Source organism: Oncorhynchus tshawytscha, unplaced genomic scaffold, assembly GCF_018296145.1.
Source record: "Oncorhynchus tshawytscha isolate Ot180627B unplaced genomic scaffold, Otsh_v2.0 Un_contig_2057_pilon_pilon, whole genome shotgun sequence".
Taxonomy (NCBI): domain Eukaryota; kingdom Metazoa; phylum Chordata; class Actinopteri; order Salmoniformes; family Salmonidae; genus Oncorhynchus; species Oncorhynchus tshawytscha.
Genome location: NW_024609624.1, coordinates 208,942 through 232,500, shown reverse-complemented (window position 1 = coordinate 232,500; position 23,559 = coordinate 208,942). Strand labels below are relative to the sequence as shown.

The following is a 23,559-nucleotide window of genomic DNA, read 5'->3' as shown; positions in this document are numbered from 1 at the left end:
GGGATGGAAGGGTGTTGGGGTTGAAGGGTGTTGAAGGGTGTTGGGGTTGAAGGGTGTTGAAGGGTGTTGGGGTTGAAGGGGATTGAAGGGTGTTGGGGTTGAAGGGTGTTGAAGGGTGTTGGGATTGAAGGGTGTTGGGGTTGAAGGGGTTGAATGGTGTTGGGGTTGAAGGGAATTGAAAGGGGTTGAAGGGTGTTGAAGGGGTTGGAGGTTGAAGGATTGAAGGGTGTTGAAGGGGATTGAAGGGTTGAAAGGTGTTGGGGTTGAAAGGGTGTTGGGGTTGAAAGGGTGTTGGGGTTGAAGGGTGTTGGGGTTGAAAGGGTTTGTACCAAATGTACAAATAACAATGAGTTCATTCTTTGTTCCTCATGAGGTCTTGTAGTTCACCATCGTACTCAGTCACACGACTAGAGGTTAACAGATAATTACCTTCATGGCTTCACTCAGTCTGTTAGCAAAGTACTGTTGTTTGTTCTCAAAGCACTCCACTGCAAAAACAAAGCAGAAAAGAGAACAGATTGAAATCACCTCAACTTTGTTTCTGATATCCTCTCTGGATCTGTCACTTCCTGTTGTTCTTTCTAAAGGGTTCCTGGTAAGGAGGCTGCCTGCAGTGTATAGGCACAGATCCACAGTTTGTTTCTTAAGGGCACAACATCCCTTGAAATCAAATGTTGTTTTCTTCAAACAACTTGCAATTACTGTTAATAAGGAATGAATCGACCGAGGTCCCATCTGGTACAAATAGGAGGGAAGGAGAGGAGGCAAGGTGGAGAGGAGTAGAGAACCCCCCCCCTTCCACACTTCTTTCCTCTCACTGCCAGTTGTAATACGGTTCATAGACAACCTGACGGCAGAGAGAGACCAACAGAGAGAAAGGGAGAGAGACAGAGACACAGAGAGAGGGAAAGGGAGAGAGACGCAGAGAGACAGAGACACAGGAGAGAGGAGAGAGACAGAGACACAGAGAGAGGAAAGGGAGAGAGACAGAGACACAGAGAGAGAGAAAGGAGAGAGACAGAGACACAGAGAGAGAGAAAAAGGGAGAGAGACAGAGACACAGAGAGAGAGAAAGGGAGAGAGACAGAGACACAGAGAGAGGGAAAAAGGAGAGAGACAGAGACACAGAGAGAAAAGGAGAGACACAGAGAGACAGAGACAGAGAGAAGAGGAGAGAGACAGAGGAGAGAGGAAAGGGAGAGAGACGCAGAGAGAGAAAGGGAGAGAGACAGAGAGAAAGGGAGAGAGACAGAGACACACAGAGAAACATAGATACACAGGAGACACACAGAAAGAGAGAAAGGGAGAGAGAGAGTCACACAGAGAGACACAGAGAGAGATAGAGTAACGCATAAACGGCAGAAGTGGAGTCTTGAGTGAGTGACACAGACATTCTGGCATGGAGACAGGAGGTAAGGCCTCATACATTATCAATGGACAGGTAATGTTATGCTGAAGAGATTAAACGGATAGATCATTCTGGAACTAGTCAGAGAGGAGTTGATTGGCTTTATAGAAGTGTGTTAGAAACAAGGGAGATGTTTAGAAGTTAATGTAGAGGTAAGAGTATCTAATGTAGAGGTAAGAGTATCTAATGTAGTAGTAAGAGGAGCTAGAGGAGCTAATGTAGAGGTAAGAGTATCTAATGTAGAGGTAAGATTATCTAATGTAGTAGTAAGAGGAGCTAGAGGAGCTAATGTAGAGGTAAGAGGAGCTAATGTAGAGGTAAGAGTATCTAATGTATTGGTAAGAATATCTAATGTAGAGGTAAGAGTATCTAATGTAGAGTTAAGAGTATCTAATGTAGTGGTAAGAGGAGCTAGAGTATCTAATGTAGAGGTAAGAGTATCTAATGTAGTGGTAAGAGTATCTAATGTAGAGGTAAGAGTATCTAATGTAGAGGTAAGAGTATCTAATGTAGAGGTAAGAGGAGCTAGAGGAGCTAATGTAGAGGTAAGAGTATCTAATGTAGAGGTAAGATTATCTAATGTAGAGGTAAGAGTATCTAATGTAGAGGTAAGAGTATCTACTGTAGTGGTAAGAGTATCTACTGTAGTGGTAAGAGTATCTAATGTAGAGGTAAGAGTATCTAATGTAGTAGTAAGAGGAGCTAGAGGAGCTAATGTAGAGGTAAGAGTATCTAATGTAGAGGTAAGAGTATCTAATATAGAGTTAAGAGTATCTAATGTAGTAGTAAGAGGAGCTAGAGGAGCTAATGTAGAGGTAAGAGGAGCTAATGTAGTGGTAAGTGTATCTAATGTAGTGGTAAGAGTATCTAATGTAGAGGTAAGAGAAGCTAGGAGAGCTAATGTAGAGGTAAGAGGAGCTAGAAGAGCTAATGTAGAGGTAAGAGTATCTAATGTAGAGGTAAGAGTATCTAATGTCGAGGTAAGAGTATCTAATGTAGAGGTAAGAGGAGCTAGAAGAGCTAATGTAGAGGTAAGAGTATCTAATGTAGAGGTAAGAGTATCTAATGTAGTGGTAAGAGTATCTAATGTCGAGGTAAGAGTATCTAATGTAGAGGTAAGAGGAGCTAGGAGAGCTAATGTAGAGGTAAGAGGAGCTAGAAGAGCTAATGTAGAGGTAAGAGTATCTAATGTAGAGGTAAGAGTATCTAATGTCGAGGTAAGAGTATCTAATGTAGAGGTAAGAGGAGCTAGGAGAGCTAATGTAGAGGTAAGAGAATCTAATGTAGTTGTACGAGTATCTAATGTAGAGGTAAGAGTATCTAATGTAGAGGTAAGAGTATCTAATGTAGTTGTACGAGTATCTAATGTAGAGGTAAGAGTATCTAATGTAGAGGTAAGAGTATCTAATGTAGTAGTAAGAGGAGCTAGAAGAGCTAATGTAGAGGTAAGAGTATCTAATGTAGTAGTAAGAGGAGCTAGAAGAGCTAATGAGAGGTAAGAGTATCTAATGTAGAGGTAAGAGTATCTAATGTAGTAGTCAGTGTATCTAATGTAGAGGTAAGAGTATCTAATGTAGTGGTAAGAGTATCTAATGTAGTATTAAGAGGAGCTAGAGAGCTAATGTAGAGGTAAGAGTATCTAATGTAGTGGTAAATGTAGTAAGAGTCTAATGTAGAGGTAAGAGTATCTAATGTAGTAGTAAGAGGAGCTAGAGGAGCTAATGTAGAGGTAAGAGTATCTAATGTAGAGGTAAGAGTATCTAATGTAGAGGTAAGATTATCTAATGTAGTAGTAAGAGGAGCTAGAGTGAGCTAATGTAGAGGTAAGAGTATCTAATGTAGTGGTAAGAGTATCTAATGTCGAGGTAAGAGTATCTAATGTAGAGGTAAGAGTATCTAATGTAGTGGTAAGAGGAGCTAGAGGAGCTAATGTAGAGGTAAGAGGAGCTAGGAGAGCTAATGTAGAGGTAAGAGTATCTAATGTAGAGGTAAGAGTATCTAATGTAGTGGTAAGAGGAGCTAGAGGAGCTAATGTAGAGGTAAGAGGAGCTAGAGGAGCTAATGTAGAGGTAACAGTATCTAATGTAGTTGTACGGGTATCTAATGTAGAGGTAAGAGGAGCTAATGTAGAGGTAAGAGTATCTAGTGTAGTGGTAAGAGTATCTAATGTAGAGGTAAGAGTATCTAATGTAGAGGTAAGAGTATCTAATGTAGTGGTAAGAGTATCTAATGTAGAGGTAAGAGTATCTAATGTAGAGGTAAGAGTATCTAATGTAGTGGTAAGAGGAGCTAGAGGAGCTAATGTAGAGGTAAGAGTATCTAATGTAGTGGTAAGAGTATCTAATGTAGAGGTAAGAGTATCTAATGTAGTGGTAAGAGTATCTAATGTAGAGGTAAGAGTATCTAATGTAGTGGTAAGAGGAGCTAGAGGAGCTAATGTAGAGGTAAGAGTATCTAATGTAGAGGTAAGATAATCTAATGTAGAGGTAAGAGTATCTAATGTAGTGGTAAGAGTATCTAATGTAGTGGTAAGAGGAGCTAGAGGAGCTAATGTAGAGGTAAGAGGAGCTAGAGGAGCTAATGTAGAGGTAACAGTATCTAATGTAGTTGTATGAGTATCTAATGTAGAGGTAAGAGTATCTAATGTAGAGGTAAGAGAAGCTAATGTAGTGGTAAGAGTATCTAATGTAGTGGTAAGAGTATCTAATGTAGAGGTAAGAGTATCTAATGTACTAGTCAGTGTATCTAATGTAGAGGTAAGAGTATCTAATGTAGTGGTAAGAGTATCTAATGTAGTGGTAAGAGTATCTAATGTAGAGGTAAGAGTATCTAATGTAGTAGTAAGAGGAGCTAGAGGAGCTAATGTAGAGGTAAGAGTATCTAATGTAGTGGTAAGAGTATCTAATGTAGAGGTAAGAGTATCTAATGTAGTAGTAAGAGGAGCTAGAGGAGCTAATGTAGAGGTAAATGTAGTAAATGTAGAGGTAAGAGAAGCTAATGTAGTGGTAAGAGTATCTAATGTAGTGGTAAGAGTATCTAATGTAGAGGTAAGAGTATCTAATGTAGTGGTAAGAGGAGCTAGAGGAGCTAATGTAGAGGTAAGAGTATCTAATGTAGAGGTAAGAGTATATAATGTAGAGGTAAGAGTATCTAATGTACTAGTCAGTGTATCTAATGTAGAGGTAAGAGTATCTAATGTAGTGGTAAGAGTATACAATGTATCTAGTCAGTGTATCTAATGTAGTAGTAAGAGGAGCTAGAGGAGCTAATGTAGAGGTAAGAGTATCTAATGTAGAGGTAAGAGTATCTAATGTAGTGGTAAGAGGAGCTAGAAGAGCTAATGTAGTGGTAAGAGTATCTAGTGTAGTGGTAAGAGTATCTAATGTAGAGGTAAGAGTATCTAATGTAGTAGTAAGAGGAGCTAGAGGAGCTAATGTAGAGGTAAGAGTATCTAATGTAGAGGTAAGAGTATATAATGTAGTGGTAAGAGTATCTAATGTACTAGTCAGTGTATCTAATGTAGAGGTAAGAGTATCTAATGTAGAGGTAAGAGTATACTAATGTAGTGGTAAGAGTATCTAATGTACTAGTCAGTGTATCTAATGTAGAGGTAAGAGTATCTAATGTAGAGGTAAGAGGAGCTAATGTAGAGGTAAGAGTATCTAATGTAGTGGTAAGAGTATCTAATGTAGAGGTAAGAGGAGCTAGAGGAGCTAATGTAGAGGTAAGAGTATCTAATGTAGAGGTAAGAGTATCTAATGTAGAGGTAAGAGTATCTAATGTAGAGGTAAGAGTATCTAATGTACTAGTAAGAGGAGCTAGAGGAGCTAATGTAGAGGTAAGAGTATCTAATGTAGAGGTAAGATTATCTAATGTAGTAGTAAGAGGAGCTAGAGGAGCTAATGTAGAGGTAAGAGTATCTAATGTAGAGGTAAGAGTATATAATGTAGTGGTAAGAGTATCTAGTGTAGTGGTAAGAGGAGCTAGAGGAGCTAATGTAGAGGTAAGAGTATCTAATGTAGAGGTAAGATTATCTAATGTAGAGGTAAGAGTATCTAATGTAGAGGTAAGAGGAGCTAGAAGAGCTAATGTAGTGGTAAGAGTATCTAATGTAGAGGTAAGAGTATCTAATGTATTGGTAAGATTATCTAATGTAGAGGTAAGAGGAGCTAGAGGAGCTAATGTAGTGGTAAGAGTATCTAATGTAGAAGTAAGAGTATCTAATGTAGAGGTAAGAGTATCTAATGTATTGGTAAGATTATCTAATGTAGAGGTAAGAGGAGCTAGAGGAGCTAATGTAGTGGTAAGAGTATCTAATGTAGAAGTAAGAGTATATAATGTAGTGGTAAGAGTCTCTAATGTAGAGGTAAGAGTATCTAATGTAGAGGTAAGTGGAGCTAGAAGGCTAATGTAGAGGTAAGAGTATCTAATGTAGAGGTAAGAGTATCTAATGTAGTCTAATGTAGTGGTAAGAGTATCTGATGTAGAGGTAAGAGTATCTAATGTAGAGGTAAGAGGAGCTAGAGGAGCTAATGTAGAGGTAACAGTATCTAATGTAGTTGTAAGAGTATCTAATGTAGAGGTAAGAGTATCTAATGTAGAGGTAAGAGTATCGAATGTAGAGGTAAGAGTATCTAATGTAGTAGTCGGAGTATCTAATGTCGAGGTAAGAGTATCTAATGTAGAGGTAAGAGTATCTAATGTAGTGGTAAGAGGAGCTAGAGGAGCTAATGTAGAGGTAAGAGGTAGTGGTAAGAGTATCTAATGTAAGAGAGCTAGAGAGCTAGTGGTAAGAGTATCTAATGTAGAGGTAAGAGTATCTAATGTAGAGGTAAGAGTATCTAATGTAGAGTATCTAATGTAGAGGTAAGAGGAGCTAGATAGCTAATGTAGAGGTAAGAGTATCTAATGTAGAGGTAAGAGTATCTAATGTAGAGGTAAGATTATCTAATGTAGAGGTAAGAGGAGCTATCTAATGTAGTGGTAAGAGTATCTAATGTAGAGGTAAGAGTATCTAATGTAGAGGTAAGAGTAGCTAATGTATTGGTAAGATATCTAATGTAGAGGTAAGAGGAGCTAGAGGAGCTAATGTAGTGGTAAGAGTATCTAATGTAGAAGTAAGAGTATATAATGTAGTGGTAAGAGTCTCTAATGTAGAGGTAAGAGTATCTAATGTAGAGGTAAGAGGAGCTAGAAGGCTAATGTAGAGGTAAGAGTATCTAATGTAGAGGTAAGAGGAGCTAATGTAGAGGTAAGAGTATCTAATGTAGTAGTAAGAGGAGCTAATGTAGAGGTAAGACTATCTAATGTAGAGGTAAGAGTATCTAATGTAGAGGTAAGAGGAGCTAGAAGGCTAATGTAGAGGTAAGAGTATCTAATGTAGTGGTAAGAGTATCTAATATCGAGGTAAGAGTATCTAATGTAGAGGTAAGAGGAGCTAATGTAGTGGTAAGAGTATCTAATGTAGTGGTAAGAGTATCTGATGTAGAGGTAAGAGTATCTAATGTAGAGGTAAGAGGAGCTAGAGGAGCTAATGTAGAGGTAACAGTATCTAATGTAGTGGTAAGAGTATCTAATGTAGAGGTAAGAGTATCTAATGTAGAGGTAAGAGTATCTAATGTAGAGGTAAGAGGAGCTAATGTAGTGGTAAGAGTATCTAATGTAGTGGTAAGAGTATCTGATGTAGCGGTAAGAGTATCTAATGTAGAGGTAAGAGTATCTAATGTCGAGGTAAGAGTATCTAATGTAGAGGTAAGAGGAACTAATGTAGTGGTAAGAGTATCTAATGTAGTGGTAAGAGTATCTGATGTAGAGGTAAGAGTATCTAATGTAGAGGTAAGAGGAGCTAGAGGAGCTAATGTAGAGGTAACAGTATCTAATGTAGTGGTAAGAGTATCTAATGTAGAGGTAAGAGTATCTAATGTAGAGGTAAGAGTATCTAATGTAGAGGTAAGAGTATCTAATGTAGTAGTCGGTAAGAGTATCTAATGTCGAGGTAAGAGTATCTAATGTAGTGGTAAGAGTATCTAATGTCGAGGTAAGAGTATCTAGTGTAGTGGTAAGAGGAGCTAGAGGAGCTAATGTAGAGGTAAGAGTATCTAATGTAGAGGTAAGAGTAGCTAATGTAGAGGTAAGAGTATCTAGTGTAGTGGTAAGAGGAGCTAGAGTATCTAATGTAGAGGTAAGAGTATCTAATGTATTGGTAAGAGTATCTAATGTATTGGTAAGAGTATCTAATGTAGTGGTAAGAGGAGCTAATGTAGTGGTAAGAGTATCTAATGTAGAGGTAAGAGTATCTAATGTAGAGGTAAGAGTATCAAATGTAGAGGTAAGAGGAGCTAGAGGAGCTAATGTAGTGGTAAGAGGAGCTAATGTAGAAGTAAGAGTATATAATGTAGAGGTAAGAGGAGCTAGAAGAGCTCCTGTAGAGGTAAGAGTATCTAATGTAGTGGTAAGAGTATCTAATGTCGAGGTAAGAGTATCTAATGTAGAGGTAAGAGGAGCTAGGAGAGCTAATGTAGAGGTAAGAGGAGCTAGAAGAGCTAATGTAGAGGTAAGAGTATCTAATGTAGAGGTAAGAGTATCTAATGTCGAGGTAAGAGTATCTAATGTAGAGGTAAGAGGAGCTAGGAGAGCTAATGTAGAGGTAAGAGGAGCTAGAAGAGCTAATGTAGAGGTAAGAGTATCTAATGTAGTGGTAAGAGTATCTAATGTCGAGGTGAGAGTATCTAATGTAGTGGTAAGAGGAGCTAATGTAGAGGTAACAGTATCTAATGTAGTTGTACGAGTATCTAATGTAGAGGTAAGAGTATCTAATGTAGAGGTAAGAGTATCTAATGTAGTGGTAAGAGTATCTAATGTAGTGGTAAGAGTATCTAGTGTAGAGGTAAGAGTATCTAATGTAGTAGTCAGTGTATCTAATGTAGAGGTAAGAGTATCTAATGTAGAGGTAAGAGTATCTAATGTAGTAGTCAGTGTATCTAATGTAGAGGTAAGAGTATCTAATGTAGTGGTAAGAGTATCTAATGTAGAGGTAAGAGTATCTAATGTAGTAGTAAGAGGAGCTAGAGGAGCTAATGTAGAGGTAAGAGTATCTAATGTAGAGGTAAGAGTATCTAATGTAGAGGTAAGATTATCTAATGTAGTAGTAAGAGGAGCTAGAGGAGCTAATGTAGAGGTAAGAGTATCTAATGTAGTGGTAAGAGTATCTAATGTAGAGGTAAGAGGAGCTAATGTAGAGGTAAGAGTATCTAATGTAGAGGTAAGAGTATCTAATGTAGTGGTAAGAGTATCTAATGTAGTGGTAAGAGGAGCTAGAGGAGCTAATGTAGAGGTAAGAGTATCTAATGTAGTGGTAAGAGTATCTAATGTAGTAGTAAGAGGAGCTAGAGGAGCTAATGTAGAGGTAAGAGTATCTAATGTAGTGGTAAGAGGAGCTAGAGGAGCTAATGTAGAGGTAACAGTATCTAATGTAGAGGTAAGAGTATCTAATGTAGAGGTAAGAGGAGCTAATGTAGAGGTAAGAGTATCTAATGTAGAGGTAAGAGTATCTAATGTAGTGGTAAGAGTATCTAATGTAGTGGTAAGAGGAGCTAGAGGAGCTAATGTAGAGGTAAGAGTATCTAATGTAGTGGTAAGAGTATCTAATGTAGAGGTAAGAGTATCTAATGTAGTGGTAAGAGGAGCTAGAGGAGCTAATGTAGAGGTAAGAGGAGCTAATGTAGTGGTAAGTGTATCTAATGTAGTGGTAAGAGTATCTAATGTAGAGGTAAGAGTATCTAATGTAGTGGTAAGAGGAGCTAGAAGAGCTAATGTAGAGGTAAGAGTATCTAATGTAGAGGTAAGAGTATCTAATGTACTAGTCAGTGTATCTAATGTAGAGGTAAGAGTATCTAATGTAGTGGTAAGAGTATCTAATGTAGTATTAAGAGGAGCTAGAGGAGCTAATGTAGAGGTAAGAGTATCTAATGTAGTGGTAAGAGTATCTAATGTAGAGGTAAGAGTATCTAATGTAGTAGTAAGAGGAGCTAGAGGAGCTAATGTAGAGGTAAGAGTATCTAATGTAGAGGTAAGATTATCTAATGTAGTAGTAAGAGGAGCTAGAGGAGCTAATGTAGAGGTAAGAGTATCTAATGTAGAGGTAAGAGTATATAATGTAGTGGTAAGAGTATCTAATGTATTGGTAAGATTATCTAATGTAGAGGTAAGAGGAGCTAGAGGAGCTAATGTAGAGGTAAGAGTATATAATGTAGTGGTAAGAGTCTCTAATGTAGAAGTAAGAGTATATAATGTAGTGGTAAGAGTCTCTAATGTATTGGTAAGAGTATCTAATGTAGAGGTAAGAGTATCTAATGTAGAGGTAAGAGGAGCTAGAAGGCTAATGTAGAGGTAAGAGTATCTAATGTAGTGGTAAGAGTATCTAATGTCGAGGTAAGAGTATCTAATGTAGAGGTAAGAGGAGCTAGGAGAGCTAATGTAGAGGTAAGAGGAGCTAATGTAGAGGTAAGAGGAGCTAATGTAGAGGTAAGAGGAGCTAATGTAGAGGTAAGACTATCTAATGTAGAGGTAAGAGTATCTAATGTAGAGGTAAGAGGAGCTAGAAGGCTAATGTAGAGGTAAGAGTATCTAATGTAGTGGTAAGAGTATCTAATGTCGAGGTAAGAGTATCTAATGTAGAGGTAAGAGGAGCTAGGAGAGCTAATGTAGAGGTAAGAGGAGCTAGAAGAGCTAATGTAGAGATAAGAATATCTGATGTAGTGGTAAGAGTATCTAATGTAGAGGTAAGAGGAGCTAGAGGAGCTAATGTAGAGGGAAGAGTATCTGATGTAGTGGTAAGAGTATCTGATGTAGTGGTAAGAGTATCTAATGTAGAGGTAAGAGGAGCTAATGTAGAGGTAAGAGGAGCTAGAGTATCTAATGTATTGATAAGAGTATCTAATGTAGTGGTAAGAGTATCTAATGTAGAGGTAAGAGGAGCTAATGTAGAGGTAAGAGTATCTGATGTAGTGGTAAGAGTATCTAATGTAGAGGTAAGAGGAGCTAATGTAGAGGTAAGAGTATCTAATGTAGAGGTAAGAGTATCTAATGTAGAGGTAAGAGTATCTAATGTAGTAGTAAGAGGAGCTAGAGGAGCTAATGTAGAGGTAAGAGTATCTAATGTAGAGGTAAGAGTATCTAATGTCGAGGTAAGAGTATCTAATGTAGTAGTAAGAGGAGCTAGAGGAGCTAATGTAGAGGTAAGAGTATCTAATGTAGAGGTAAGAGGAGCTAATGTAGAGGTAAGAGTATCTAATGTAGAGGTAAGAGTATCTAGTGTAGTGGTAAGAGGAGCTAGAAGAGCTAATGTAGAGGTAAGAGTATCTAGTGTAGAGGTAAGAGGAGCTAATGTAGAGGTAAGAGTATCTAATGTAGAGGTAAGAGTATCTAATGTAGTGGTAAGAGTATCTAGTGTAGAGGTAAGAGGAGCTAATGTAGTAGTGAAGAGGCGACTCTGGGATGCTGGCCTTCTAGGCAGAGTTGCAAAGAAAATCTAAATCTCAGACTGGCCAATAAAAAGAAAAAGATTAAGATGGGCAAAAGAACACAGACACTGGACAGAGGAACTCTGCCTAGAAGGTCAGCATCCTGGAGTCACCTCTTCACTGTTGATGTTGAGACTGGTGTTTTGCGGGTACTATTTAATCATGCAGCCAGTTGAGGACTTGTGAGGCGTCTGTTTCTCAAACGTGACACTCCAATGTCCCTGTGTATATATTATAGAATACAGGTTCTATGTTATAGATCTAGATGTATATATTATAGAATACAGGTTATATGTTATAGATATAGATGTATATATAATAGAATACAGGTTCTATGTTATAGATATAGATGTATATATTATAGAATACAGGTTATATGTTATAGATATAGATGTATATATTATAGAATACATGTTATATGTTATAGATATAGATGTATATATTATAGAATACAGGTTATATGATATAAATATAGATGTACATATTATAGAATACAGGTTCTATGATAAAGAGATAGATGTATATATTATAGAATACAGGTTATATGATAGATATAGATGTATATATTATAGAATACATGTTATATGTTATAGATATAGATGTATATATTATAGAATACATGTTATATGTTATAGATATAGATGTACATATTATAGAATACAGGTTATATGATATAAATATAGATGTACAAATTATAGAATACAAGTTCTATGATAAAGATATAGATGTCCATATTATAGAATACAGGTTCTATGTTATAGATATAGATGTATATATTATAGAATACAGGTTCTATGATAAAGATATAGATGTATACATTATAGAATACATGTTATATGTTATAGATATAGATGTATATATTATAGAATACAGGTTCTATGATAAAGATATAGATGTATATAATATAGAATACACGTTATATGTTATAGATATAGATGTATATAATATAGAATACAGGTTCTATGATAAAGATATAGATGTATATAATATAGAATACATGTTATATGTTATAGATATAGATGTATATAATATAGAATACAGGTTCTATGATACAGATGTATATATTATAGAATGTAGATATATGATGTGTAGAATGTTACCCAGTGTCAGGAAGGACTTCTCCAGGTCTCCCTTCACCTCCTTCCTGATGCTCTCCTGCATGTCGTATGGACTGTAGCTCTTGTACCTGTCAAACACTGGAACAGACAGAGCCAACATTTGGTCATCTTTCTGAAGAGTCACTGGGTTGATAGAAAGAAACATCTACGTTCTTTATGTGTAAAAATGTCTGATTGTCGCCATCTTGACTTGGAGTTTTAGTATTTTGTCCAAACGATCCTGTGCATGAAGAAGTCCCTCGTTACAGAGTCAGGTAGGTACCTTTCTGTAGGTGGGGGACACTTCTCTCTGACATGATGGTGATCCATGTAGCCACGTCAGTCCCCTTCCTCTTCACTCCTGCCTCATACAGAGCCTACAGAGACAGGAGAGGACCATCAACAAGAGACACAGCTGTACACTACACCTAACTAATCTACAGAGACACACCTGTCTACTACACCTAACTAATCTACACAGCTGTCTACTACACCTAACTAATCTACAGAGACACAGCTGTCTACTACACCTAACTAATCTACAGAGACACACCTGTCTACTACACCTAACTAATCTACAGAGACACAGCTGTCTACTACACCTAACTAATCTACAGAGACACAGCTGTCTACTAACACTAACTAATCTACAGAGACACAGCTGTCTACTACACCTAACTAATCTACAGAGACACACTCTGTCTACTACACCTAACTAATCTACAGAGACACAATGTGTCTACTACACCTAACTAATCTACAGAGACACGGTGTTTTAGTGTCAGTATCAATGCTTTAGTGTTTGGTTCTGCTACAGAGTGTTTTAGTGTCAGTATCAATGCTTTAGTGTTTGGTTCTGCTACAGTGTTTTAGTGTCAGTATCAATGCTTTAGTGTTTGGTTCTGCTACGGTGTTTTAGTGTCAGTATCAATGCTTTAGTGTTTGGTTCTGCTACGGTGTTTTAGTGTCCGTGTATTTGTCTTACTCTGGCATCCTGGTCGATCTTCTCGTAGTCAACAATATTTGAGGGCTCATCTCTCTTTGCCTATTGAATGACATAGAATACAATGGAGAACACAGTTGTACCCCAATATTCAGACAAGACTCCTTCGTATCCAAATCATTATTAATAAAGCCAGTGGATGGTCAATCTTTGGAAGCTCGACATTGTAAAGTCGTTGTATGATCCTACCTGTACCAGGGCCAACAGCAGACTCCTGAAGTCTCCCGATGTGTCTCCAGCCACGTCCTTCTCCAGCTCCTTCTTAAACACTGTGGATATATAAAAGTTTTTTTTTAAACACACAATCCTTACGTTTTCAATCTGATCTCGATCCTAATTCTAGTTTGTTTCTCCTACTTACACTCCTTGTAGACGCGTTTGATTTCCACCAGTTCTTCAGCGCTGCGGGAACAGACCATCTCTATCAGAGTCTCCTCATCGGTCCCCAGACCCTGGAGGGAAGAGAACAGTGGTTTTAACAGCAGTATGAACATCAAGTCTGTGTCTAGGCCACACATCCATCAGACCAGGAGAGGGCAGCAGTGACTGTGATCTGTGTCGTTTAGGCTTCACGTAGGAAAGATTGCAGCCTCCTCCTTACCTTGATGGATCCTTTGATCTCAGAGGCGTCGTACTGAGCTGTACTCTTCATCAGTCCCAGAATTACAGCCTCCAGAGACCCAGACAGAGCCCCCTTCAGAGCTGTGATCATATCCTACAGGAGAGACATACACAGAGAGGATAGTTCAGTCCCCACTGTAAAATACACAGAGATGATAGACCGTCCCACTGTAAAATACACAGAGATGATAGACCGTAAAATACACTGTAAAAATACACAGAGATGATAGACCGTCCCACTGTAAAATACACAGAGATGATAGACCGTAGACCGTCCCACTGTAAAATACACAGAGATGATAGACTGTCCCACTGTAAAATACACAGAGATGATAGACCGTCCCACTGTAAAATACACAGAGATGATAGACCGTCCCACTGTAAAATACACAGAGATGATAGACCGTCCCACTGTAAAATACACAGAGATGATAGACCGATGATAGACCCCCACTGTAAAATACACAGAGATGATAGACCGTCCCACTGTAAAATACACAGAGATGATAGACCGTCCCACTGTAAAATACACAGAGATGATAGACCGTCCCACTGTAAAATACACAGAGATGATAGACCGTCCCACTGTAAAATACACAGAGATGATAGACCGTCCCACTGTAAAATACACAGAGATGATAGACCGTCCCACTGTAAAATACACAGAGATGATAGACCGTCCCACTGTAAAATACACAGAGATGATAGACCGTCCCACTGTAAAATACACAGAGATGATAGAGATGATAGACGTCCCACTGTAAAATACACAGAGATGATAGACCGTCCCACTGTAAAATACACAGAGATGATAGACCGTCCCACTGTAAAATACACAGAGATGATAGACCGTCCCACTGTAAAATACACAGAGATGATAGACCGTCCCACTGTAAAATACACAGAGATGATAGACCGTCCCACTGTAAAATACACAGAGATGATAGACCGTCCCACTGTAAAATACACAGAGATGATAGACCGTCCCCACTGTAAAATACACAGAGATGATAGACCGTCCCACTGTAAAATACACAGAGATGATAGACCGTCCCACTGTAAAATACACAGAGATGATAGACTGTAAAATACCAGAGATGATAGACCGTCCCACTGTAAAATACACAGAGATGATAGACACTGTAAAATACACAGAGATGATAGACCGTCCCACTGTAAAATACACAGAGATGATAGACCGTCCCCACTGTAAAATACACAGAGATGATAGACCGTCCCACTGTAAAATACACAGAGATGATAGACCGTCCCCACTGTAAAATACACAGAGATGATAGACCGTCCCCACTGTAAAATACACAGAGATGATAGACCGTCCCACTGTAAAATACACAGAGATGATAGACCGTCCCACTGTAAAATACACAGAGATGATAGACCGTCCCACTGTAAAATACACAGAGATGATAGACCGTCCCACTGTAAAATACACAGAGATGATAGACCGTCCCACTGTAAAATACACAGAGATGATAGACCGTCCCACTGTAAAATACACAGAGATGATAGACCGTCCCACTGTAAAATACACAGAGATGATAGACCGTCCCACTGTAAAATACACAGAGATGATAGACCGTCCCACTGTAAAATACACAGAGATGATAGACCGTCCCACTGTAAAATACACAGAGATGATAGACCGTCCCACTGTAAAATACACAGAGATGATAGACCGTCCCACTGTAAAATACACAGAGATGATAGACCGTCCCACTGTAAAATACACAGAGATGATAGACCGTCCCACTGTAAAATACACAGAGATGATAGACCGTCCCACTGTAAAATACACAGAGATGATAGACCGTCCCACTGTAAAATACACAGAGATGATAGACCGTCCCACTGTAAAATACACAGAGATGATAGACCGTCCCACTGTAAAATACACAGAGATGATAGACCGTCCCACTGTAAAATACACAGAGATGATAGACCGTCCCACTGTAAAATACACAGAGATGATAGACACTGTAAAATACACAGAGATGATAGACCGTCCCACTGTAAAATACACAGAGATGATAGAGACTGTAAAATACACAGAGATGATAGACCGTCCCCACTGTAAAATACACAGAGATGATAGACCGTCCCACTGTAAAATACACAGAGATGATAGACCGTCCCACTGTAAAATACACAGAGATGATAGACCGTCCCACTGTAAAATACACAGAGATGATAGACCGTCCCACTGTAAAATACACAGAGATGATAGACCGTCCCACTGTAAAATACACAGAGATGATAGACCGTCCCACTGTAAAATACACAGAGATGATAGACCGTCCCACTGTAAAATACACAGAGATGATAGACCGTCCCACTGTAAAATACACAGAGATGATAAACTGTAAAATACACAGAGATGATAGACCGTCCCACTGTAAAATACACAGAGATGATAGACCGTCCCACTGTAAAATACACAGAGATGATAGACCGTCCCCACTGTAAAATACACAGAGATGATAGACCGTCCCACTGTAAAATACACAGAGATGATAGACCGTCCCCACTGTAAAATACACAGAGATGATAGACCGTCCCACTGTAAAATACACAGAGATGATAGACCGTCCCCACTGTAAAATACACAGAGATGATAGACCGTCCCACTGTAAAATACACAGAGATGATAGACCGTCCCACTGTAAAATACACAGAGATGATAGACCGTCCCACTGTAAAATACACAGAGATGATAGACCGTCCCACTGTAAAATACACAGAGATGATAGACCGTCCCACTGTAAAATACACAGAGATGATAGACCGTCCCACTGTAAAATACACAGAGATGATAGACCGTCCCACTGTAAAATACACAGAGATGATAGACCGTCCCCACTGTAAAATACACAGAGATGATAGACCGTCCCACTGTAAAATACACAGAGATGATAGACCGTCCCCACTGTAAAATACACAGAGATGATAGACCGTCCCACTGTAAAATACACAGAGATGATAGACCGTCCCCACTGTAAAATACACAGAGATGATAGACCGTCCCACTGTAAAATACACAGAGATGATAGACCGTCCCACTGTAAAATACACAGAGATGATAGACCGTCCCACTGTAAAATACACAGAGATGATAGACCGTCCCCACTGTAAAATACACAGAGATGATAGACCGTCCCCACTGTAAAATACACAGAGATGATAGACCGTCCCCACTGTAAAATACACAGAGATGATAGACCGTCCCACTGTAAAATATGTCTAAATGAGGTTGGATTATCTTGATGTCCACATTGGCGGCAGCTGCTTTATGAAAAAGCATCTTGCTGAACAAAAAAACTATCTCTATTTCCCCGCCTTCACCTTCTTGGATCTCTTCTCATACTCGAAGGCGATCTCTCTCCTCTGGGAGTAGCTCCGTCTGGTCAGGATGTCAATGATGGTCAGCTCATCCACACCTGGGGAACATGGGAAATATTACAGAGGTGTGATTAACATACATTTATGTTAATTAGTTGACAGCTGGGGAACATGGGAAATATTCCATTTTACATACAACGGCCACACTAGCTTTGAGTATATAGAGTAGGTACGGACAGATATATTATAGTATGAGTATATAGATTAGGTACGGACAGATATATTATAGTATGAGTATATAGAGTAGGTATGGACAGATATATCATAGTATGAGTATATAGAGTAGGTACGGACAGATATATTATAGTATGAGTATATAGAGTAGGTATGGACAGATATATTATAGTATGAGTATATAGAGTAGGTACGGACAGATATATTATAGTATGAGTATATAGAGTAGGTACGGACAGATATATTATAGTATGAGTATATAGAGTAGGTACGGACAGATATATTATAGTATGAGTATATAGAGTAGGTACGGACAGATATATTATAGTATGAGTATATAGATTAGGTACGGACAGATATATTATAGTATGAGTATATAGAGTAGGTATGGACAGATATATCATAGTATGAGTATATAGAGTAGGTACGGACAGATATATTATAGTACGAGTATATAGAGTAGGTACGGACAGATATATTATAGTATGAGTATATAGAGTAGGTACGGACAGATATATTATAGTACGAGTATATAGAGTAGGTACGGACAGATATATTATAGTATGAGTATATAGAGTAGGTATATAGAGTAGGTACGGACAGATATATCATAGTATGAGTATATAGAGTAGGTACGGACAGATATATTATAGTATGAGTATATAGAGTAGGTACGGACAGATATATTATAGTATGAGTATATAGAGTAGGTACGGACAGATATATTATAGTATGAGTATATAGAGTAGGTACGGACAGATATATTATAGTATGAGTATATAGAGTAGGTACGGACAGATATATTATAGTATGAGTATATAGAGTAGGTACGGACAGATATATTATAGTATGAGCATATAGAGTAGGCATTGACAGATATATTATAGTACGAGTATATAGAGTAGGTACGGACAGATATATTATAGTATGAGTATATAGAGTAGGTATATAGAGTAGGTACGGACAGATATATTATAGTATGAGTATATAGAGTAGGTACGGACAGATATATTATAGTATGAGTATATAGAGTAGGTACGGACAGATATATTATAGTATGACTATATAGAGTAGGTACGGACAGATATATTATAGTATGAGTATATAGAGTAGGTACGGACAGATATATTATAGTATGAGTATATAGAGTAGGTACGGACAGATATATTATAGTATGAGTATATAGAGTAGGTACGGACAGATATATTATAGTATGAGTATATAGAGTAGGTACGGACAGATATATTATAGTATGAGTATATAGAGTAGGTACGGACAGATATATTATAGTATGAGTATATAGAGTAGGTGCGGACAGATATATTATAGTATGAGTATATAGAGTAGGTACGGACAGATATATTATAGTATGAGTATATAGAGTAGGTACGGACAGATATATTATAGTATGAGTATATAGAGTAGGTACGGACAGATATATTATAGTATGAGTATATAGAGTAGGTACGGACAGATATATTATAGTATGAGTATATAGAGTAGGTACGGACAGATATATTATAGTATGAGTATATAGAGTAGGTACGGACAGATATATTATAGTATGAGTATATAGAGTAGGTACGGACAGATATATTATAGTATGAGTATATAGAGTAGGTACGGACAGATATATTATAGTATGAGTATATAGAGTAGGTACGGACAGATATATTATAGTATGAGTATATAGAGTAGGTACGGACAGATATATTATAGTATGAGTATATAGAGTAGGTACGGACAGATATATTATAGTATGAGTATATAGAGTAGGTACGGACAGATATATTATAGTACGAGTATATAGAGTAGGCATTGACAGATATATTATAGTATGAGTATATAGAGTAGGCATTGACAGATATATTATAGTATGAGTATATAGAGTAGGTACGGACAGATATATTATAGTATGAGTATATAGAGTAGGCATTGACAGATATATTATAGTATGAGTATATAGAGTAGGCATTGACAGATATATTATAGTATGAGTATATAGAGTAGGTACGGACAGATATATTATAGTAGGAAGTAAATGTCTGATATATCCCATGAAAACGTTTTTGATGAGATTGAAACTGATTAAAAAAAGATGAAATGCCAAAACAGCAACAGTCACATTTCCTTCATGTATCACTGTATCAAGGCCTCGATTCGGTACAGTAAACACTGTTGGTGGAAAAACCCAGCTAGTCAGGGCTTTCATTGGGTACAGGGGGGGCTGCAGTGAGCTAGCAGTGGTTGGTTTGTGGCAGACCGACAGGGCTGGAAAGCCAAGGCGTTGTCAGACAGAAAATCCCTGTATACTCTGTGGGGTTTAGTGAAGTTATGTTGGGAACACAGGCAGGAAAGTGACTCAACCAGCGCTGTGCTCACGGAGATGTTTCCATGGAGATGTTTCCATAGAGATGTTTCCATGGAGAATGTTTCCATTAATATAAATACAAACCATTGTCAAGAATCAGGATTACGTTTTTTTCTCTAAATCGCTGGAATTTTTAAAAACGATTGATGAATATGGTGTGAAAAGACAATGCTTTCACAGGCATAGACAACAAGGATGGCAATAGATATTATGGAAATACAATGTTACTGAGATAAAATATGGTCAACTGATCCAATGACGTCTGTTTACGGGCACGGCACCACAGAAGAAAGGTACGATGTGGATTGACAAGGTGTAGTAACGTAAAAACGGCCAGCAGATGGCGCTAAATCGCGCAATGCATACAGCAACATTACTGTTACCAGCTCATACTGAGTTCTGTTTATATAGCAACCCCTCTAGATAAAAACTGAATTACTATGATATTATGACACTTATATTAGTGCAAATACATTGTGACGGATATATTAATGCCCCCATCAAGTTCACAATGTATTTCTAGTCTGCAAAACATTATGAAGTGATAGATTCTAACTGGTGGGACTATGGTAATCTTTGCTGTGATTCTCTCACCCTTGGTTTTGACGGCCGTTTCTATCCTGGCGGCATCTTTAGCTGGATCGAAATCCCTTGCTGTCACCACCGTGGGGAATTTAGGCTCGCTCTCCTGAAGGGGACACAGTTACCAAGTTACCCCGTTTTACAATCACCTGACAGAGGACAGATTTCATTACATGGTTGACCCCATGACCTTAACGTTGACAGTAGTTCAGCTGTAGTGAACTCACCCCGCCAAAATTCAGCGTGAGCTGGCCCAGGAACTCAGAAACCAACGCCATTGTGAAATCCCTGTAAAAAAAATAATAAAAAATAAAAAAAAGATAAGTTATATTAGGTTAAAAGTATACGATGGGCTGTAAAATTAGCTTTAGGATGTGTCACACCGTCACCGTGGTAACCCAGCTGGAGGCTCCAACGGTCTCATTTATGATGTTAGATACGGAATGAGGTCACTTCCATTAGAGACTAGTACCAGACAGACACATACAGAATAAACTCAAAGTTTACAGTAAGTTGTCGAGACAACGAATGACAAACGTGTAAACGTTTAAACACTCAACATGCGATTAGCGCCCAAAATCAGGGTTCAGATGAAAGTCCGATGTCTTTGTCTTGTTAAACTGACAGAGAATCAGTTAGGAGGAGTAGTCTTTTTTTTTTTTTTCAACAATGGCAGAGGTCAATAATATTTAATCACCTAGCAACCATGATGACAGAATTCTTGGAGTGGGAACTAACTTCCCTCCTCCATGTAAGCAGGAAGTGTGAATCACATATCCTGGTCCATTCCACAGGCCCTGTTGTGTTGCATATAGACCCACAGCGTACTGTACTGGTACCTTTAATGAACTCAGAATCTGTCTTGACTTCACAGCTCTATATACACAGACGGTAATACAGGTCATTACTCTACTGTACCCCTGAAAATAAGAATATGTTCTTAACTGACTTGACTAGTTAAATAAAGCTTAAATATATATATGTAAATAACATGTATAAACATATATAAATAACATAACATTTCAAGCTGAGTCATGAGTCATGAAATATCTTATACCCAATTAGATCTACTGTAATGGTAGTTTTACAGGACTAATGACACAGTGGGCTGTGTGTGTGTGTGTGTGTGTGTGTGTGTGTGTGTGTGTGTGTGTGTGTGTGTGTGTGTGTGTGTGTGTGTGTGTGTGTGTGTGTGTGTGTGTGTGTGTGTGTGTGTGTGTAACACCAAGGTCAGTACCACCCAGCAGACATTCCACCACAAACTGTTAGAATTCCAGGGGCAAGCCCACTGTGTTGCCGTGCCAACTCATTTACTGTGTGTGTGTACAGTACACACACACACACACACACACACACACACACACACACACACACACTGCATGTTTAACGTTGATTAGGGGTAAATAACAATGTCATCAAAAGTAACTGTCCCAGAATCAACCGACCATGTTGAAACAATAGCAGCAGAACGGACTGATCTGTAAAAGGAAGAATCTACTGCTTCCAATTAGCTGTTTATTCATTCAGTGAGGATCAGACTGGATAGCATTGGAATGGAACACGTGACAGGGCAAAAGAAAGAAAGAAAGACAGACAGACAGACAGACAGACAGACAGACAGACTTTCTAACTTATCTTAGAGAACAGAACCTAGAGATAGCTGACTTCCCTTAGAGAACAGAACCTAGAGATAGCTGACTTCCCTTAGAGAACAGAACCTAGAGATAGCTGACTTCCCTTAGAGAACAGAACCTAGAGATAGCTGACTTCCCTTAGAGAACAGAACCTAGAGATAGCTGACTTCCCTTAGAGAACAGAACCTAGAGATAGCTGACTTCCCTTAGAGAACAGAACCCTTAGAGAACAGAGAGATAGCTGACTTCCCTTAGAGAACAGAACCTAGAGATAGCTGACTTCCCTTAGAGAACAGGACCTAGAGATAGCTGACTTCCCTTAGAGAACAGAACCTAGAGATAGCTGACTTACCTTAGAGAACAGAACCTAGAGATAGCTGACTTCCCTTAGAGAACAGAACCTAGAGATAGCTGACTTCCCTTAGAGAACAGAACCTAGAGATAGCTGACTTCCCTTAGAGAACAGGACCTAGAGAGCTGACTTACCTTAGAGAACAGAACCTAGAGATAGCTGACTTCCCTTAGAGAACAGAACCTAGAGATAGCTGACTTCCCTTAGAGAACAGAACCTAGAGATAGCTGACTTCCCTTAGAGAACAGAACCTAGAGATAGCTGACTTCCCTTAGAGAACAGAACCTAGAGATAGCTGACTTCCCTTAGAGAACAGAACCTAGAGATAGCTGATTTACCTTAGAGAACAGAACCTAGAGATAGCTGAGTTCCCTTAGAGAACAGAACCTAGAGATAGCTGACTTCCCTTAGAGAACAGAACAGAACCTAGAGATAGCTGACTTACCTTAGAGAACAGGACCTAGAGATAGCTGAGTTACCTTAGAGAACAGAACCTAGAGATAGCTGAGTTACCTTAGAGAACAGGACCTAGAGATAGCTGACTTCCCTTAGAGAACAGAACAGAACCTAGAGATAGCTGAGTTCCCTTAGAGAACAGAACCTAGAGATAGCTGACTTCCCTTAGAGAACAGAACCTAGAGATAGCTGACTTCCCTTAGAGAACAGAACCTAGAGATAGCTGACTTCCCTTAGAGAACAGAACCTAGAGATAGCTGACTTCCCTTAGAGAACAGAACCTAGAGATAGCTGATTTACCTTAGAGAACAGAACCTAGAGATAGCTGAGTTCCCTTAGAGAACAGGACCTAGAGATAGCTGACTTCCCTTAGAGAACAGAACCTAGAGATAGCTGACTTCCCTTAGAGAACAGGACCTAGAGATAGCTGACTTCCCTTAGAGAACAGAACCTAGAGATAGCTGACTTCCCTTAGAGAACAGAACCTAGAGATAGCTGACTTCTCTTAGAGAACAGAACCTAGAGATAGCTGAGTTCCCTTAGAGAACAGAACCTAGAGATAGCTGACTTACCTTAGAGAACAGAACCTAGAGATAGCTGAGTTCCCTTAGAGAACAGAACCTAGAGATAGCTGAGTTCCCTTAGAGAACAGAACCTAGAGATAGCTGACTTACCTTAGAGAACAGGACCTAGAGATAGCAGTAGATTGTTCCCGTTATGAAGCCTGTTCAGGGTGTGGTGCTGGTTAAATACCGCTGGCAGAACACACTGGTATGACTCAAAGCACGGCTCCAACTCCTGCCCCTGAGTCCACACTCCTCCCCTCCAGTCTCTCCGTCTCTCTTCTCTCCCTCCCTCCCTCCCCACTTCCACCCTCCCTACCCCATCTCTCCCTCCCTACTCACCCACCCACTCCCACCCAG

General features: G+C 38.8%; 1 protein-coding gene across 1 annotated transcript in view; it reads right to left on the bottom strand.

The window, feature by feature from the left end:
- LOC112242336 (annexin A2-A-like) overlaps nt 1-23,459 on the bottom strand; it is a gene marked incomplete at its 3' end in the record, with an annotated part of 24,978 nt that extends 1,519 nt beyond the window's left edge. Inside the window, exons 1-11 of the mRNA XM_042316412.1 lie at nt 23,311-23,459; nt 20,422-20,482; nt 20,207-20,300; nt 17,011-17,105; nt 13,631-13,744; nt 13,391-13,481; nt 13,219-13,298; nt 13,012-13,071; nt 12,310-12,403; nt 12,030-12,125; nt 430-488 (exon numbers count right to left, since the gene is read on the bottom strand). Coding sequence (XP_042172346.1) covers nt 430-488; nt 12,030-12,125; nt 12,310-12,403; nt 13,012-13,071; nt 13,219-13,298; nt 13,391-13,481; nt 13,631-13,744; nt 17,011-17,105; nt 20,207-20,300; nt 20,422-20,472 — 834 coding nt within the window. The remainder of the gene's footprint in view (nt 1-429; nt 489-12,029; nt 12,126-12,309; nt 12,404-13,011; nt 13,072-13,218; nt 13,299-13,390; nt 13,482-13,630; nt 13,745-17,010; nt 17,106-20,206; nt 20,301-20,421; nt 20,483-23,310) is intronic.
- Between the last annotated feature and the right edge of the window lie 100 nt (nt 23,460-23,559).